This window comes from Haematobia irritans, chromosome 4 (assembly GCF_050003625.1).
Source record: "Haematobia irritans isolate KBUSLIRL chromosome 4, ASM5000362v1, whole genome shotgun sequence".
NCBI lineage: Eukaryota > Metazoa > Arthropoda > Insecta > Diptera > Muscidae > Haematobia > Haematobia irritans.
Window position 1 is genome coordinate 174,719,898 of NC_134400.1, and position 21,499 is coordinate 174,741,396.

General features: G+C 30.7%; 1 protein-coding gene across 2 annotated transcripts in view; it reads right to left on the reverse strand.

Annotated features, from left to right (window-relative positions):
• Nucleotides 1-498: 498 nt before the first annotated feature.
• The window catches only part of Teh2 (tipE homolog 2 phospholipid transfer protein), a 39,035-nt gene continuing 18,034 nt past the window's right edge, over nucleotides 499-21,499 (reverse strand). Inside the window, exons 3-6 of one of the 2 annotated variants that reach the window (XR_012721318.1) lie at nucleotides 19,192-19,365; nucleotides 16,577-16,813; nucleotides 6,722-7,013; nucleotides 499-2,216 (exon numbers count right to left, since the gene is read on the reverse strand). Coding sequence is in view for 1 of the 2 variants with exons in the window: in XM_075303890.1 (XP_075160005.1) it covers nucleotides 2,171-2,216; nucleotides 16,577-16,813; nucleotides 19,192-19,365 (457 nt within the window). In the remaining variant the exon portion in view is untranslated. The remainder of the gene's footprint in view (nucleotides 2,217-6,721; nucleotides 7,014-16,576; nucleotides 16,814-19,191; nucleotides 19,366-21,499) is intronic. The other variant, XM_075303890.1, reaches the window with a different exon arrangement.

Sequence of the window (21,499 nt, forward strand, 5' to 3'; positions counted from 1 at the left end):
CTAAATATATATAAATTAACTAAGATTTAATTATACATATTTTAGGTATGTTTATATTGGTATAGCTATGATGGTATTGTTTTTATTTTACAATATGGATTAAGGAATTAAATTTCATATAAAAAAAATGAAACTATAAACTAAACTAAATAACAGCTACTGATCGCTTGTGGCAATGAAAAGATTGTTTACATTTTAACAATAAAATTAAGAATATAATGAAATTCGGAAAATGTATTTCGTGTTAAAAAAAAAAAAATAAAGTTGAAATGAAATGAATTATTTCAATTACAAGTAAATGAAGTAAAAATAGACTAATAATAAACTTAATTTACTTAATAATAAGTTAAAGCAATTGATTATTTAAACGCATCAAGTTAAATGAAAAAAAAAGACGGGTTCTCAATATAAGCCCAAAGTTAATAAGGATTGAGCAGTGATTAAAATATGACTTCAAGTTAAAAATAAAACATTTTTCTTTTGAATAGAATATGGAAGGAATAGAATATGGAATTGAAAAATTATAACGGGAACATACATTAGAAATAGCAAATTTCGTATGGCAGAGGTGAAGGCCAGATTTCAGTGAAATCATCACCGCAGTGGTAGAAAACTTACTAGCGAGCTGAGTAAATCGCGAGAACGGATGCAGCCCATATTGAAAAGTACGCTTGGAGCTCATTAATGCATAAAAAACCCAGTAAAAAATACTTCAGCAGTAAAATTTAGTTGCGCTTTTTGTTATACAATAAAGTAGGCAGTGCATCCACACTGCATGTATCGGCGGCAATAACGTAAACGAGTAATCAAACAAGTTTATGATCATTCGTTTACGTTATTGCAACTAATTCATGCAGTATAGATGCGCGAAAGGTAGTGCTGTTTTCCTTCATATCAATAACAATATTGCTCACTTTGAAATAAGCAATTATATCAGCGCCATGTTGAACCTGCTATAAATCGGGACATCGCCCACAAAAATCAGCGCTGATTCGGTTGTTTAGTAAGCAGTTGCTACTGCCTCTCTCCCTTACAATCCTGCTGAAATAGTACTCCATTTTTTGCTGGGAAGTAAGTCTGGAAATGACCAAGGGTAGGGTTTCCATATGGATAATTTTCAAAAGAGAACTTTCGCTTTAAAAAAAGAGAACATTTTAACTAAAAAAGAGTTAAAATTAAAATAATAATAGTTTCTAATGATAGAAACAACGAAATAAATATATAATATAACAATAAGAAACATAAAGAATCACATTTTAAAAAAAAATAAACAAAATAAATTGACGGCGACAACGTATTGGCGTATTTACGTCGTACGTTCAATTACATCTATTTCTAATTTTTACGCCGTACGTCGAAACGTCGCAATTGTGTTCCGGCCTTTAATTTGTCAATAGATTTAACCCAGTAAACAATTAGTGGCGAACAATTGTGGCGAATTCCTACTAAATAAATAAAATTCCATCAATCTAAGATTTTTTTGAAATAGAGTACATAAAGAGCACTGTTGGAGATAAAAATACGGCACCAAAAAAAAGAGAGTGAACAAAAAGATACGAACACAAAAAGAGAACATGTTCTCTTTAAAAGAGATGTAATGGACAGCCTAGCCAAGGGTGAACATTTTCAGTTAAGAACTTGATGGTTACTGGTAATGCAGCGAATAGTCTAATGTTTATTTTGTGCCTCATATCCTCGTTGAATACTCCGCTCAAATACAAGGGCGCTCAAGATTATGAATAGGAGTGTTTAAAAATATTTAATTCCTTGGAAGTTCTTTTGAGAAGATTTTGCAAAATAGGAAAAATTTCAATTTTTTTGTGAGCTTAAATGGAAAAAATATACGGAAAATAACAAAATAAAAACGAAATATAAAATAAAAAAGGATAATATTTTAGAAAAATATATCATATACATTTACAAAAAAAAAAAACAAATATTAAATCAAATTTAATTAAATTATATATTAATTCATAAATGAAACTAACATAGTTTATAGCTAAGATTTGCATTTATGATTTGGTTTTATTTTGAAGTTTTGTCTGTTTCTTCTTTTGTTTTTGTTTTTTTTTTTTTGGTAAACAAAATTTTACAAAATTAAAAAATTTGTGATTTTGCATTTATTTGTATATGTCAATACCACATGTATTAACAATTTTAACAATTGTCTCTAGTATTCCATTTCATCCTCATCATCACTGTGACACAGTAGTTTGCTACAGAAAAAGAAAACAAATTGTAGGCGGTGAAGAAAATGAAAATAAGACAAACATGTTCTGTTTTGTTTCATTTTAACGATTCGATAAAAGTGAATTCGAAATGGTGAAGAATGATCGACACAACTAAAACTTTTATTTATGATATTAATAATTTATAATGATTCTTAAGTACTGCAAACTCTACTACTGACATAGAACAAATTTTTTAATGTAATATAGAAAAATGTATAAATAAAATCATTATATTTTAACCCCAATATAAATATTTTTGCATGCATCAACGAAATTATTTTTTAAATATTATATTTGTAAGATTGTAAGGAAATATGAAAATAACAACATGCTCTCTTTACAAACATGATCATGTCTTTGATTAAAAATGCTTGTAAGGTAATCACTAATCTCCAAATATTGCAGTGTACTACTGTGGATAAAAAGTAAGATGGATTTTAAAAAATTTAAATGTATATTTTAAGGGCTTTACACTTCGTGACAGACCTTTTTCCTTCAGTTCGCAGGACATTTAATGACTTCTGGGCTAAATTTTAAGACAATTAGGGTATCCATATACGACAATCATTAATTGTATTGGGATTAATCTGAAGACTGGTGGTTGATTATCGGTTAACCGATAATAATGACAGCCTATCATTTTAGGTTCACTTAGAACATTCGATCCATTGTTAAACTAAAAAATTTTGGTGTTCAAACAGGGATTGCATCGAAAGTGATAACCAGGAAAGAAACGAAAAAAATCAATTTGCAGGATTATCTAGAAGATGAGAACTGGAAAAATTATTTATTTAACAATGGGTCATAACAAACAGGTTTAAGATCTCCGCTTGAGTGCATTACATATCATTAATCTTGTATGAATCTTTCCAACATACTTTTTTGGAAGTTTTTGATTACATTTTTTTTAATTTTATTTCTGTAGAAAATTTTGTAAAATTTTTTTTCTTCACAAAATTGTGTTAAAATTTTATTTCTATAGAAAATGTTGTCAAAATTTTATTTCTAGAGAAAATTTTGTCAAAATTATATTTCTAGAGAAAATTTTGTTTCAAAATTTTATTTCTATAGAAAATTTTAAAAAATTGTCTTTTATAAAAAATTTTGTCAAAATTTTATTTCTATAGAAAATTTTGACAAAATGTTATTCCTATAGAAAATTTTGTCAAAATTTTATTTCAATAGAAAATTTTGTCAAAATTTTATTTCTATAGAAAATTTTGTCAAAATTTTATTTCTATAGAAAATTTTGACAAAATGTTATTCCTATAGAAAATTTTGTCAAAATTTTATTTCAATAGAAAATTTTGTCAAAATTTTATTTCTAAAGAAAAATTTGCCAAAATGTTATTCCTATAGAAAATTTTGTAAAAATGTTATTTCCATAGAAAATTTTGTCAAAATTTTATTTCTACAGAAAATCTTGTCAAAATTTTATTTCTATAGAAAATTTTGCCAAAATGTTATTCCTATAGAAAATTTTGTAAAAATGTTATTTCCATAGAAAATTTTGTCAAAATTTTATTTCTATAGAAAATTTTGTCAAAATTTTATTTCAATAGAAAATTTTGTCAAAATTTTATTTATATAGAAAATTTTATCAAAATTTTATTTCTATAGAAAATTTTGCCAAAATGTTATTCCTATAGAAAATTTTGTAAAAATGTTATTTCCATAGAAAATTTTGTCAAAATTTTATTTCTATAGAAAATTTTGCCCAAATGTTATTCCTATAGAAAATTTTGTCAAAATTTTATATCAATAGAAATCTTTTCCAAAATTGTATTTCTATAGAAAATTTTGTCAAAATTTTATTTCTATAGAAAATTTTGCCAAAATGTTATTCCTATAGAAAATTTTGTCAACATTTTATATCGACAGACAATTTTATCAAAATTTTATTTCTACAGAAAATTTTGTCAAAATTTTATATCTGTAGAAAATTTTGTCAAAATTGTATTTCTATAGAAAATTTTGTCAAAATTTTATTCCTATAGAACATTTTGTCAAACTTTTATATCGACAGACAATTTATCTATTTCTATTGAAAATTTTCTCAAAATTTTATTTCTATAGAAAATTCTGTATAAATTTTATTTCTATAGAAAAATTTGCCAAAATGTTATTCCTATAGAAAATTTTGTAAAAATGATATTTCCATAGAAAATTTTGTCAAAATTTTATTTCTATAGAAAATTTTGTCAAAATTTTATATCGACAGACAATTTTATCAAAATTTTATTTCTATAGAAAACTTTGTCTAAATTTTATTTCTATAGAAAATTGTGTAAAAATTTTATTTCTATAGAAAATTTTGTCAAAATTTTATTTCTATAGAAAATTTTGCTAATTTTTTTTTATAAAAAATTTTGCAAAAATTTTGTTTTCTACAAAAAATTTTGTCAAAATTTTATTACTATAGAAAATTTTGTAAAAATTGTATTTCTATAGAAAACTTTGTCAACATTTTATTTCTATAGAAAATTTTGTAAAAATTTTATTTTTATAGAAACTTCGCCAAATTTTATTTCGATAGATAATTTTGTCAAAATTTTATTTCTATAGAATCTTTGTCAAAATTTTATTTCTGTAGAAAATTTTATCCAATTTTTTTCTTCACAAAATTGTGTTAAAATTTTATTCCTATAGAAAATTTTGTCAAAGTTTTATTTCTAGAAAAAATTTTGTCAAAATTATATTTCTAGAGAAAATTTTGTCTTGATTTTATTTCTATAAAAAATTTTGTCAAAATTTTATTTCTATATAAAATTTTGCCAAAATGTTATTCCTATAGAAAATTTTGCAAAAATTTTATTCCTGTAGAAAATTTTGTCAAAATTTTATATCGACAGACAATTTTATCAAGATTTTATTTCTATAGAAAATTTTGTCAAAATTTTATATCAATAGAAAATTTTTCCAAAATTTTATTTCTATAGATAATTTTGTTAAAATTTTATTTTGACAAAATTTGTCAAAATTTTATTTATATAAAAAATTTTGTCAAAATTTTATTTCTATAGAAAATTTTGTCAAAGTTTTATTTCTAGAGAAAATTTTGTCTAGATTTTATTTCTATAAAAAATTTTGTCAAAATTTTATTTCTATATAAAATTTTGCCAAAATGTTATTCCTATAGAAAATTTTGCCAATATGTTATTCCTATAGAAAATTTTGTCAAAATTTTATATCGACAGACAATTTTATCAAAATTTTATTTCTATAGAAAATTTTGTCAAAATTTTATATCAATAGAAAATTTTTCCAAAATTTTATTTCTATAGAAAATTTTGTCAAAATTTTATTTCTATAGAAAATTGTGTCAAAATTTTATTTCTATAGAAATTTTGTCAAAATTTTATTTATATAAAAAATTTTGTCAAAATTTTATTTCTATAGAAAATGTTGTCGAAATTTTATTTCTATAGAAAGTTTTGTCAAAATTTTATTTCTATAGAAAATTTTGTCTAAATTTTATTTCTATAGAAAATTTTGTCAAAATTTTATATCGACAGACAATTTTATCAAAATTTTATTTCTATAGAAAACTTTGTCTAAATTTTATTTCTATAGAAAATTTTGTCAAAATTTTATTTCTATAGAAAATTTTGTCAAAATTTTATTTCTATAGAAAATGTTATCAAAATTTTATTTCTATAGAAAATTTTGTCAACATTTTATATCGACAGAAAATTTTATCAAAATTTTATTTCTATAGAAAATTTTGTCAAAATTTTATTTCTATAGAAAATTTTGTCAAAATTTTGTTTCTATAGAAATTTTGTCAAAAATTAATTTCTATAGAAAATTTTGTCAAAATTTTATTTCTATAGGAAATTTTGTCCAAATTTTTTTTCTATAGAGAATTTAGGCAAAATGTTATTTCTAGAAAAAATTGAAGTACCTATTAGGTGGTGTGGAATATTTTGCAAAATCTACCAAAATATTATGAATACTACCAATCTACCAACCAGTAGCAAACCTAGCATTTTTGATAGAATTCTACCAACTGTGGTAACCATGATTGTTATACCAAAATCCTTTAAGGAATATCAATATCGTTGGATCCTAAAAAACTGTATTTTAATTATTAATTTAGTTTATGCTACCAATCCCATATTATTTGGTGACCCATAATGCAATATAATTGATGATTTAGAAATATCAATAAGGCAACTATTTCTATTATATTTAAATTCAATAAAGTGGAAAACATATTGGTGCTTGGAATCTAACTAAGGTTTTTTCGAACGAAGTTACTTGAAACATCTACTGAAATTATTATTCTCTACATGAAATGGATTTAAAGAGAAAATCTAGGTGTCTAAGAATCAAAATGTATAGTGCACAGTGGTTTCAAATTAATTATCTTGGAAATATATATGTCACAAAAATTTGACAAATTCAGAAACATTGTTTCCTAAAGTGCTAAAAGATTTTCTACAAAATTGCATAGGACCATAATAATTTATTAAAAAAATCGGCATTACCATTTATATTTCAAATAGATTTGACTTAGAGAGGTTTAATCGTTATTGCCCTTAAATTGCAATAAAATTTCAATTTTATCTCACATTTGGGGATTCATTCTGTGATTCCTGTGTTCAAGGAGTTTCTGGGTATTATTTTATTAGTTTTTCTTTGTTCTTGGGAGAAATTGTTTGTAGAGCTTATTGTGTGTTTACTTCTGGACTTTTGTTTGGTTTTTGTTGTATCGAACAATTTCAATAACTATTCAGAGAAATCGATTTTTCGGGATTACATTTCATGCAGTTTGCAATCCTGTAAAATATTTATTAAAATTTTGTTTTTTTCTTTTTAATTTAAAGTATTTTGTATGTATGTATATCTAATGTGTTAATTGAAATTTTTGTTAGCCTCTAAGAATATTTTGCCAAATGTTTTGAACTCGTCTAGGCAAATTCATTGTTGCACAAAAAATAGTGATTAAAAAAATGCAAACGAAAAAATTGTCTTAAGAAAAAAAGTGGTTTTCAAAGCTTTCGGTGGTTCGATATAAATTGGTCCGTGACCACATCAAAGGCATTCAAATATAATGAAAAAGGCTATTTTTATACCCTCACCTTGGGTTGAGGGGTATATCAACTTTGTCATTCTTTATATTGGTCTGAGACCACATTAAGTATATACAGTGAGCGTCAAAATAAAATGTAAAAAAGTATTCTGAAATGTTGAGTTTTTCATTGTGAGTTTATGTAACGATTTCAATATTCTAAAGGTAAACCAAATAATGTATATGATACTCTTTAATAAAAAAAATTCGTATGTACACTTTATTATGGCGTTCACTGTATATTCTGGATGGTGGCAAAATTCTGAGTCGATCCCCATATAAAGCGATCCCAAAATTTGACTTCCGGAGCAGTTTGAAGGAGCAAATTTCATCCGATCCGGTTAAAATTTAGTGCTTATTGTTAGTATTTGTTCCCTAACAACTAAGCAAAACTTGGTCGATATCGGTCCATAATCCCCCATATAAACCTATCGCCAGATTTTACTCCCAGAGCCTTCATCCCATCCGTTTGAAATTTGACCTTCTAATTATCCCACGAAAATTGATTCATATCGATTCATGTATAATTCGATCAAGAACTAAAGTGGCTTATATAGGTATTTAATCTGTCTATTTTATCTAACATAGACTCCATATGGACTAGTTTCAATTTAAAAAATAATGGTAAGAAGGTTTAAGATACTTTGTTATCGACAACTGTTACCACAAGCCTAGTAATTCGATAGAACTTTGTACGCAATCCATGGTGGGGGAGACATTGGATAGGATAGATTAGATTGCAAAGAGGATTCAAGTTGCCCTATCTCAGGTCGATTAACATACACCTATGCCAGTATTTGGCTTGTTGTGCGCTCTAACTTCTTCAGAAACTCTGAGTCCCCCAGCTGGCCAGATCCCGAATCACCAATATGGTTAACTCTTTACCTAGCAAAGGCAGGGCAGTGACAAAAGTAGTGTTCCAAAGTCTCATCGTCCTCAAAACATGCTCTACATTAGAGGTGTGCACATGAGTAATAGTTTACTCACGCACACTCACGACTGAAAAATCATACTCACGCACACTCACGCCCGATATTTTTTGGTAGGACTCACGCTCACGCACACTCACGAAAAGAAAACTTTTACTCACGCACACTCACGCACGAAAACTTCGTAACTCACGAAAAATACCGTGACTCACGAAGAATATCGTGACTCACGAATAATTTTATGATTAATTTACCTTACCGAAGTGTCTGAAAACATGAGCATTATTAAAATCGAGAGTGTTATTAAACTCTTAACATCCCAGGTGTCACTAAAATTGTAATTGAATTTAACTCTTAAGCGTTTTATGTTGGTGAGCAGGAATATTTTCGTGAGTGTAATTCGTTACTCACGCACACTCACGAAGATATTATTTTCGTGACTCACGCTCACGCACGACATTTTGGTTTGTTAATCACGCTCACGCACACTCACGCTGTTGTCATGAGCGTGACTCACGCACGAATCACGAAAATTTTCGTGAGTCACGACAATTTCGTGTCACGTGCACACCTCTACTCTACATACTGCATCATACTCTGCTACTTCTATTCGGCGCAGGTATCCCCTGCATTCTAGATGCCTGGCCATTATTCCCTCAGCCCTCCTGACTGTCGTCCTACCTGTGTTAGAAAGTTCTCCAGTCATTTTCTTGTCTGGGTCATCCCATAGTATTTTCGTCGTATTGGTCCACATCGCTTTATGTGTCTCCAGTGCTCAATCATCCAACTCGGTCCTCATTGTTCCTATTGAATTTGCGTTATCTAAGCTCACTTCCCTATATGCCCTGGCTCTTATCAACTGGTTCATTTGTCTTTACATTTCCTCTTATTCCGGCATGTCCCGGCATCATTATGATGCAGATCTTTCCGTATTCAGAGTATTCGTTAATCATGCTTTTGCATTTTAATGTCTGCCTTCACTGTCCTCCTACAAATTCCGTATACCTGCAAGATTATGCTGTGGTCGGGTAATCGGAATAGGATTTCGGTGTCTGTGTCCTCCTCATATGCACCCAGTCCCGTCCTCTCTCCCATCTTCGATCCATCAGTGTACAGTTATTTCCGTCCATGGTATCTGTTCTGGGATCCCAATCTCCCATGACCATCTTACTGGCATTAGAATAACTCACCCGACAGCTATGGCCAACTCATAGATTATTGTGACATTCGTCATTACATCCAACGTCTTCCCTATTATACTTTGAGGATTTGTCTTTTTTTTGTCCATTTTCCTAAGATTGTCAATAGCAGCATTGACGTTCTTCGCTTTCGATGTGACTCTATTGGTCTTAGGTCAGGAGGTATGAAAATGAGCCCCAAAACCCAAATGAAATAGGACCACAAAAGTGGGGCGACGCTTCATAATGAGTATGAGCCCAAAAAAATGTAACTGATACCATATGAGAATAAACCTTAACATATAAAAAAAATTATAAATTTGAATACGTGTTAATCAGTACGAATCTCTTGGAAATCGCGTCAATAGGAGAAAGTCTTAAAACCCCGCCCGTAGTCCAAATCTGATACAAAACAAGTAAGGAAAGTCTAAAGTCAGGCGGGGCCGACTATATTATACCCTTCACCACTTTGTAAGTCCACATTTTCGATACCATATCAAATCCGTCCAATGTGTTGGATGCTATATGAATCCATACACATATATTCTCTATATCTGAGCAGATCTGTACAGAGTTCTGCAATACTTATAGATTTTACATTTAAGTCGGCTAATGCGCTGAGGTGGAACACAATGTTAGTAAAAAACAAGTAAGCAAAGTCTAAAGTCGGGCGGGGCCGACTATATTATACCCTTCACCCCTATGTAGGCCAAAATTTGTGTTAACATCTCAACTCCTTCACATTTGCTGGAAGCTTTATAAAGGAGACAATTTTTTTACATCTACAAAATCTCTAGAATTAAAATTAAAATCGGCTAACGCTATCCAGTTAATTGGAGGAAACTTCCATTGAAAATGGGTCCAAAATGTGTAACAGTCTTCCATATTTCCCCAACTCTGGTGTACGTATATATGGGAGCTATATATAATCTGAACCGATTTTGACTAAATTTGACATGTATAGTTAGAATAATAATTCTGCTATCTATGCGAAATTTCACGTATGTTAAATGGGAGTATAACTTTGGCCCCCTGGTTATATGAGTGCAAATCGGACGGAAGCTATATATGGGAGCCATATCTAAATCTGAATCGATTTTGACCATATTTGGCACATACAATAGTTAAAAGTATCGCTTATGCAAAATTTGAAGTAAGTCAAGGCAAAACTCTGGCTTTTGAGACCATATAAGTCCAAATCGGGCGAAAGATATATATGTGAGCTATATCTAAATTTGAACCGATTTTAACAAAATTTGACACACTTAACGATAGTATTAAACGTACCCCTTGTGCAAAATTTGAAGCAAATCACGGCAAAACTCTGGCTTTTGTGGCTATATAAGTTCAAATCGGACGAAAGATATATATGGGAGCTATATCTAAATTTGAACCGATTTCTATCAAATTTACCAAGCATTGGTAGAATGTTAATTCTACCCTCTGTGCAAAATTTCACGAAGATCGGTAGTAAACTTTGACCTCTGTGGTCATATGAGTCTAAATCGGACGAAAGATATATATGGGAGCTATATAAATATACACAGAAAAAAATATCACCAAAATATTTCCAATTAAAAAGTTAATTGAAGTTGAAAATTTTTTCAATTAATAAATTAATTGATACAACTTTAACTTTTTAATCATGATAGAAACATTAAGTTAATTAAGTCAATGATTGAAATTTTTAAAATGTTTAATTAAAAAATTAATTGATACAATTAACTTTTTAATCAAATTCGGAAGACTAATTCAGTTAAAAAAAGTGCTGATTTTTTTTTTACTTTTTTAATTAAAAATGTATTTCAAACAATCATTTGTTAATCCAAATAAAAACTCTAAGCCAATCTAACTAAGTAATTAAAAATAGTTACCTTTTTTAATTAATAAATTAATTGCGTTTTGCAATCAACATCAATTAAATTTTTAATTGAATCAATTAAAAAATTAATTGAATTTTGCTGAAAAAATCAATTAATTTTTTAATCAAGAATTTTTTCTATGCCCAATTAAAACTGTGATTGATACTATCATTTTCGTGATTGAAGACATTTCAATTAAAAAATTAATTGGATCAATTAATTTGGTGATTGAATCAGAGAAAAAATTTTTTGTGTGTAGGAAACATTTAAATATGAACCAATTTTGAGGCAACTTCGCAAAAGTGTATTTATGATTTATCGGTCGACAGATGTGTATTAGAGTAATAGAAGAATGTGAGTCATTTTGATAAGTTTTCGACTTGGCAGTGGCGATTTGATATGGAAAATATAGGTAATTCGGCCAGTTTTGCCTAAATAGGAAAAACATATATATGGAATCTATATCGAAATCTGAACCAATTGCACTCAAATTTCACATGCATAGTTACTATGTTGAATCTACTCCCTGTACAAAATTTCACGTAAATCGGGTAACAACTTTGACCTATATATCAAAATCTGAACCGATGTCAACCAAAATAAACACGCATATGCAGAACCTTAATTCTACTGCCTGTGCAAAGTTTCAAGTTCAATTCTAGTCCCTCTGCAAAATTTCACGTAAATCAGAGTAGCACGTTTGCCTCTGTGGGCATATTAGTCCAAATCGGGCGAATGATATATATGGGAGCTATATCTAAATCTGAACCGACTTCAACTAAATTTTGCACAATTGACGATACTCCTTGTGCAAAATTTCAAGCAACTCAGGGCAAAACTTTGGCTTTTGATGCCATATAAATCCAAATCGGACGAAAGATATATATGGGAGCTATATCTAAATCGGAACCGATTTCAACTAAATTTGGCACAATTAACGATACTATTAAACGTACTCGTTGTGCAAAATTTGAAGCAAATCAGGGCAAAACTCTCGCTTTTGGGGTCATATAGGTCCAAATCGGACGAAAGATATATATGGGAGCTATATAAAAATCTGAACCGATTTAGCTGATATTTGGCAGTTTTTACGGGACTGACAAAACATTCAGATGTACAAAATTTGAAGAACGTCGGTTCATAAATACGTGAATTATGATCAAATCGGTGATAACTATATATGGCAGCTATATCTAAATCTGAACCGATTTTTTCCATCTAAATCGACTCAGAATTTAATACTAAGCCGATCGGTATACTAAAAGATGGGTCTATGACAATTATTTCCTGTACCACAGTAGTGGTGAAGGGTATAAAAATGCTATTCATTACAACAAAAGTGTGTATAGTTGCCACCATTGTCAAATCTCAGAATGCCAAAAATAGTCCCCACTTGAATATGAAGAACAATTGGAAAAAAAATTGGATTTATTTTTATTTGGTTTTACTTACATAATTCCAACGGACCCCAAGAATAAAATTATGTTACTCCCCAAAAAACACGTCCGTTGGACCTGTTGTAAAATCTCTATGTTGTTTTTTCTCCCCCAAAAAAACACGTCCGTTGGACCTGTTGTAAAATCTTTATGTTGCTTTTTCTGTCCATCGACACGTAAATATGTCAGGTTTGGCCTAATTACTCGCTCATATATTCAGTGCGTCATCTTTGGATTCAGGCCTCATTTAGAGCCCACAGCTCTTCTGCACAGTGTCCAACATCTGTAGGCTTTCTCAATCCTCTCTTTGCTTCATGTATCCAATGCGTCATCTTTGGATTCAAGCCCTATTTAGAGCCCACCTCCATAACACAGAACTACAACCGGTGGCATTTTTCGTCATTCCGGTATTACTCGCTAAAAATGGTGGTATTTTAAGTAAAATACCGAAACGCTCTCTGGTATCTTACCATTAGTACAACTATAACAATAACAACACTCAGAGTAACAATATCAGTGTCGTGTGGTGTTTTTATTTTGAATTCTTATCTATAGTGGGGAATTTAAAGACGCCACATTCAGAGAAGGAATATGATCATTTCAAAATTGTTTCAAGAGCGTAATGCCATTTTCTCCGAAAATATGTAGCTGATATCTACAAGCATGTTTGGTAACACCTCAATATCTTTGCAAAAAACTGCTCCATATCAGGGCGTACAAGTAATAGAGGTGTGCACGTGAGTAATAGTTTGCTCATGCACACTAACGACGGATATTTTATGGTAGGACTCACGCTCACGCACGCTCACGAAAAGAATATTTGTACTCACGCACACTCAAGCACGAAAATCTTTTAAATGTCGTGACTCACGAAAAATGTCGTGACTCACGAAAAACCTCGTGATTCACGAATAATTTTATAAGTAATTTACTTATAGAACCTGATTGAAAACATGAGTATGATTAAAATCGAGAGCATTATAAAACTCTTAACGCCTAGGAGGTCACCAGCGTGAGCGTGTTTTTCCGATGATTTTATTTTCGTGACTCACGCTCACGCACGACATTTGGTTGTTTAATCACGCACACTCACGTCGTTGCCGTCAGAGTTACTCACGACTCACGCGTGAGTCACGACAATTTCGTGCCACGTGCACACCTCTAACAAGTAACACTAAGTTTTTATAATAGGTTTGAGGTGATCATATTCCTTCTACGCTTACAGGACACCAATTTGATCCATATATAATATACACCCTCAAAAAAATCGCTTCTCTAACATATGTTCCAAACATATTTTGCAGGAAGCTCATATATTATTGGATACCACCGAAACATTAATATGTTTGTTTTATGTGAGCATATTATATGTTTGGAAGCATTTTGAGTCCAAAAATAGTATATGCTTGGAAGAATTCCCCAAAGAAGATCATGTTTATTCCCTCACATAATTTTCACTTCCACGTAATTTTTGAGTTCTTCGCATCTTTTTCTGTAATACAAATATGCTGATTTTTTTCAAATGTCTATTCTCGCGGTTCCGAATGTCTATTCTCTTTATTCCGAATACTCATTCTAATATTCAAATTAAATAATATTTCGACTTAAGCATATTAAATGTTTGGCCTCATCATGAAACAGTTTTCCGAAACTACATACAAGCGGTTTCACAGAAATTGCTCTCATTTCATTCTCTCGCTGTGTTATGTTGATATCTTTTTATTCAACCCTCCCGGTTTCCATCTCTATTTCTTTCTCTATACAAACTCTTTCTCTCTCTCTCTCTCTCTCTCTGTCGCTCTCTGAATAAAGTATCACAACATATATATGTTTACTCGAAATTTGTAAATTTATATATGTTTCCATTCACACATATTATTTTTATGAAACATTTATGCCCCAAACATAATATATTCTAACATATTAACATATGTGTCACAAACATTTTGTGTTAGTTTAGGAACATTACATGTTTGCACTTAAATATATTGTGTTTAAAAATTGTGCCCGAAACACATTTTGTTTTTATCGGAACATATGAAAAACATATTTTTCTAACAGTGTACATATGGGCTGGACAGCGCACAGTGGGGTTTTTGATGTCAAAAGTGGGAATTAATTCGAAGTAGCTTTCCCTGTTTATAGTTTTAACTTTTTTCGGCCAAATTCACTAAAAGACATAAAACCAATCAAATTTTAAATATTTTTTAGTCCACATTTTATTTGTTTTCCATTAGAATGAATATCTGCTTTTTGATCTGATTCTTAACAATTATTATCATCATCGTCAGTAAAATTACTATATGTATCATTATCATCAACACTGGCATTTTGATCACCATCAAGATTTGACTCAAATATCAACATTTGAATTGCTTCCATAGGCAAATTGTGGGGTTTCTTCTCTTTTAATTTCTCATTTCTGATATAACTGGATCCGCAGTATGTTAATTAACAGTCTTTTAAATATCTCTTCATTTGACTTTTCCATAGCACATTTTCGCAAAAAATGCTCTCTAAAATTTTTAAAATCTTTTTTTCTAGCTTCTTGCGCTTCTTCCGACAACTGTCCAATTGGAATTAAAGCGTGGTTAATTATTTCTGCTCCAAGTAATAAATATTTGTGAACAGTTGGGGACATATAGTACCAGGGGTTGAAAAATGTATTTCCATTTAATTGCAAAATGTGCAAAAAAGTGCAGACAACTTTTTCATCTATGCTTTCAAAAGAGTTTATTGTTTTAGAAAAAATAAACTTTTTTACTTAATTTGGCTTTATTCACAACTATTTGTCGAAATATTTCTCGAAATCCTCTAATTTAAAGACTTACGAGCGAAACTAAATTTCATATAATAACACAAGTCAAATATAAAAATAAAAAAAACACAAAAATAATCTTATTAACCTGAGGATGAAGGTTCCATTATTATTTTTTTTAATTATCGCTTTAGAAAACACTCAAAACTAATTTTTAAGACACCAATAATTTACATTTATATCGCACGCAAGGAAAACGTAAAATAACTCCAACTTCAAACATATATAGTGACACAACGGTACTTGTCAAAGACACAATTTTTGCGCTAGTGATGTGGAATTTTGTGTACTTTTACCGACTATAAAAATTTTTTCGGTTCTCCTAAATTTCATTTTTCAATTAATTCCCATTTTTGGTATCAAAAACTCCAATGTGCAGCGCTTTGAAAACCACTTTTATCTCATTGTTAACCAATAATTTAAGAATTTTTCTCAATAATTTTGAAAAATAAACATGTAAACATGCTGTTACAAATACATATGGTTATAAAAATAAACAAAAAACATAAATGCAATTAAGAATAAAATAAAAACATTATTCAAAACTTAGCATAAACTGAATCGCAGCAATAATTTCATATTAATATAATAGTTTTTATTTTTTTTTTCATTTATTTCTGCCTTTAATAATAAACAATTGTTCCAATTCTCCAATTCACAGGCATGCGATTCCATTTCTTTGTAAGGATTATCGAGATATATATTCGAGAAAAAAACAAATGCACACATTTAAACTACATAACTTGTAACATAAATTTTAGCAGATCAAAAACAATTAGAATAGATTAGAGTTATATATGTTATAATTTTTAGTTTAATATTTTAACATTTATTAAAAAAACAAAAAAAGGAAACACTAAGAGATAATAAAAACAAAATTAACTAAGACATCTTAGTTTCTTTTTTTTTAATTTTTTTTTTTAGAATTAGAATGTGGCATATTGGATAATAATAGTGAAGAAATTAGAATAATAATAATAATAATAATATATGGGTGGAGGAAACTTTTGAAGGGAGAGGCAGAGAGTTTGAAATGTTTTGCACTCACTCTTCCTTTGTGGGAAACTTCTCAGCGTAGACTCTCGATGATTTATTGCAGGCATTGTCACAGCAGGGACAATACCAATAACTCAAGACCCCAATGGACAAGGCAAATAAGACTGTGGGTATAATCAATGACAGAAGTAAGTGAAATAGATTATTTTCCCAGGAATAACGACCGATCACCACTTCGGGATAGGCACGGCTATAGTAGCAGGGAAATGGTTCTCCTATATGTGAAAATCTGTGGAAATGGAAATATACATTAATTAGTATATATTAATAATTAACTAAATTAAAAAAAAGAAAATTCTACTTTCACATGTGGACAGAAAAATAGGTGTAAGAATTTTTTTAAACAATGGCAGGTTTTTTTCTATTTTTTATTGAATATTTCGGAATTATTTATAATGTAGACATATGTCGTGTATTTAAAATTTAGTTTAGAATTCAGATATAGAATTTTATGTGGACAGTAAAATAGGTGTATATGAAAAAACATGAATATAATACAAGAATTTGTACATTAAAGTTAGTGTTTGCACTAAGCATAATTAAAGTTAGTGTTAGCACTAAGCATCAAACTTTTTGAATTTAATTTATTTTAAGTTATTATTTAGTCCTATCTGAATTCTAAACTAATTTTTAAATACACGACATATGTCTACTTTATAAATAATTCCGAAATATTCAATAAAAAAACATAAAATAGAAAAACCATGGCCTTGTTTAAAAGGTTCAAGTGTAGTTCACGTTGGGTTGAGTGAATTACCCGAATTTATTCTGATAATTGGTTGATAGTTTTGCTGCAAGTAGAGGATGCTGATGAGGAATGTGGTAATTCCGAAACAGCTGTACATCCAACCATCTTGCAGTCTATAGGGCTTTGCCCAAATAAATTTGACAAGCATACTTTTCCTCTGTTGGTTAAGCTACACTTGTAGTTTAGTCAATGCATGGCTTTAAGCTGAGATCAAAAAACAAAAAAACAACAATAACAAAAAAATCTTACACCTATTTTTTTGTCCACATGTGTAACAGGTTGGCTGATAAGTCCCCGGTCTGACACATAGATGGCGTCGCTAGTATTAAATGCATATTATTTTTATATAGTACCAACCTTCAAATGATTCGTGTCAAAATTTCACGTCTGTTAATCAATTAGTTTGTGAGATAGAGCGTCTTTTGTGAAGCAACTTTTGTTATTGTGATAAAAATGGAAAAAAAGGAATTTCGTGTTGTGATAAAATACTGTTTTCCGAAGGGAAAAATACGGTGGAAGCAAAAACTTGGCTTGATAATGAGTTTCCGGACTCTGGCCCAGGGAAATCAACAATAATTGATTGGCATGCAAAATTCAAGCGTGGTGAAATGAGCACGGAGGACGGTGAACGCAGTGGACGCCCGAAAGAGGTGGTTACCGACGAAAACATCAACAAAAAAATCCACAAAATGATTTTGAATGACCGTAAAATGAAGTTAATCGAGATAGCAGAGGCCTTAAAGATATGAAAGGAACGTGTTGGTCATATCATTCATCAATATTGGGATATGAGGAAGCTCTGTGCAAAATGGGTGCCGCGCGAGCTCACATTTGACCAAAAACAACAACGTGTGAGCGGTGTTTGCAGCTGTTAACTCGTAATACACCCGAGTTTTTCCGTCGATATGTGACAATGGATGAAACATGGCTCCATCACTACATTCCTGAGTCAAATCGACAGTCGGCTGAGTGAGCGTGGAAAGACTCAAAAGTCCGCTGGCAAAGTAATGGCCTCTGTTTTTTTGAGATGCGCATGAAATAATTTTTATCGATTATCTTGAGAAGGGAAAAACCATCAACAGTGACTATTATATGGCGTTATTGGAGCGTTAGAAGGTCGAAATCGCGGCAAAACGGCCCCATATGAAGAATAAAAAAGTGTTGTTCCACCAAGACAACGCACCGTGCCACAAGTCATGGAGAACGATGGCAAAAAATCATGAATTGGGCTTCGAATTGCTTCCCCACCCACCGTATTCTCCAGATCTGGCCCCCAGCGACTTTTTCTTGTTCTCAGACCTCAAAAGGACGCTCGCAGGGAAAAAATTTGGCTGCAATGAAGAGATGATCGCCGAAACTGAGGCCGAAACTGAGGCCGAAGGAGTACTACCAAAATGGTATCAACAAATTGGAAGGTCGTTATAATCGTTGTATCGCTCTTGAAGGGGACTATATTGAATAATAAAAACGAATTTTGACAAAAAAAATGTGTTTTTCTTTGTTAGACCGGGGATTTATCAGCCAACCTGTTATATATAAATTTGATCTTTCCCTGCCAATTTTTTTTTTTTTTAATTTGATGGAACTTCTTATACAGTATGTCAAGAAAGTCTTTTGACATTGCCAACTATTTCAACTTCTAGAAATAATTGAAATATTAAATATTTTATTAAATTTTTAATTCTGTGTACGTATGTATACTTTGCAAAATACATAATAAAATATTTTTTTAAAATTTCATTATATTTAATTTTGGAACAAAACATAATTTTTATCCCATTATCAAAACACTTTCTTGACAAACTGTATATCTAACATTAAATATTTAAGCATATACAAAAACTAAATTTTTCTCTTACCCATATTGCTGTGCGAAAATACTGCAATTCGTTGTTGGCGGATATCCACATCCTTCAGAATTTATTAAGAATTTCGTATAACTGACATCCCATAGAACTGTCTCCAAATCCCGGGGATTTTTTTCCCATTCGGTAAACGGTATTCGTGTATAGTTCACATACAATTTATGACATCTACAATTGTTTTAGAAATATTAGTTTAGTATTGTACTCAAGAGTTTTTCTCTCTTACCAAAAATAAAAACAAAACAAATGAAAATGAAAAGAGGGCATTAAAGAGAATAATATTTAAATTTGTACTTTTTTTTGTGAACTTGTGAACTTTTCTATAAAATAGATAAAGTTTTTCATAGTAGTTTGCTTTCGTAAATACTATATCTTACTAAATTATATCCATAAAGTACACTGAAAAAAATATTGTCGTGAGGTCGAAGATTTCAAGTCTTTAAAATACGAATGCAAATTTAGCTTAACATTGAAGACGCATTTCTCTAATATAAAGTTTTTTTTTTCCTTGTCCAAAAGTCGATAAACTTTCGAATGAAGTCGTATTATCCTTATAGCTAAATGATTTCACTTAAAAATGGGTATAATAACATGAAAGAAAGAAAAAATGTTTGGACTAAGGTCAACTTGACTTTAATAATTCAGAAAAATTCTTTAAATTTAATGAAATTGTCTTTAAATTTGTTGTCTTTTTGCATCTTGCCTATAAAGAAAAAAATCGTTCAAATATAGGACATGTTTTTCAACACTTTATTTTAAAGACGAGTTTTACTTGAAACATAGAGAATTGTGTCTTAAAAGTATCCTTATTTGTATTCTCTGCTTCTTTGGCTCGGAATCAATACCAACATTTTTAAACTAAAAACAAAATCTTTGAAACCGGCCATGCCTTTTTTCAGTGTAAACTTTGCGTATTATATTTGAAAATAATAGTTTTCTTTTGGCGAGAGAGAAAGTGATATATTTCGTTTTCACATGTTTACATTTCAAGCTTAAACATGAGACAATATAAGTGTCTTTATCAGCATTTGTTATACCCTCCACCATAGGATGGGGGGTATATTAACTTTGTCATTCCGTTTGTAACACATCGAAATATTGCTCTAAGACCCCATAAAGTATATATATTCTGGGTCGTGGTGAAATTCTGAGTCGATCTGAGCATGTCCGTCCGTCTGTTGAAATCACGCTAACTTCCGAACGAAACAAGCTATCGACTTGAAACTTGTCACAAGTAGTTGTTATTGGTGTAGGTCGGATGGTATTTCAAATGGGCCATATCGGTCCACTTTTACGTATAGCCCCCATATAAACGGACCCCCAAATTTGGCTTGCGAGGCCTCTAAGGGAAACAAATTTCATCCGATCCGGCTGAAATTTGGTACATGGTGTTAGTATATGGTCTCTAGCAACCATGCAAAAATTGGCCTACATCGGTCCATAATTATATAAAGACCCCATATAAACCGATCACCAGATTTGACCTCCGGAGCCTCGGTTTTAATCATTGAATTATTAACCGATGTGGACCAATTTTTGCATAGTTGTTAGAGACCATATATTTACACCATGTACCATATTTCAGCCGGATCGGATGAAATTTGGTTCTCTTAGAGGCTCCGCAAGCCAAATCGGGGGATCAGTTTATATGGGGGCTATATATAATTATGAACCGATGTGGACCAATTTTTGCATAGTTGTTAGAGATCGTATGCTGAAACCATGTACCAAATTTCAGCTGGATCGGATGAAATTTGCTTCTCTTAGAGTCCCCGCAAGCCAAATTTGGGGGTCGGTTTATATGGGGGCTATACGTAAAAGTGGACCGATATTGGCCATTTGCAATGCCATCCGACCTACATCAATAACAACTACTTGTGCCAAGTTTCAAGTCGATAGCTTCTTTCGTTCGGAAGTTTGCGTGATTTCAACAGACGGACTACTTCAATTTTATTCAATCTACTCCACTTTTTTCCAAAATCTACTTAACTCAATTTTTCACTAGCGGCAGCACTGCTCCAAAGCCCCTTGGAAGAGCAAAATTCTTCCCATTCGGTTGAAATTTGGTACGTGATGTTAGTATATGGTATCCAACAACCATGCAAAAATTGGTTCCTATCAGCCCATAATTATATATAGCTCCCATATAAACCGATCCCCCGATTTGACCTCCGGTGCATTTTGGAGAAGCAAAATTCATCCGATCTGCTTGAAATTTGGTACGTGGTGATCGTATATGATATTTAACAACCATGCCAAAAGTGGTCTATATCAGTCCATAATCATATATAGCCCCCATATA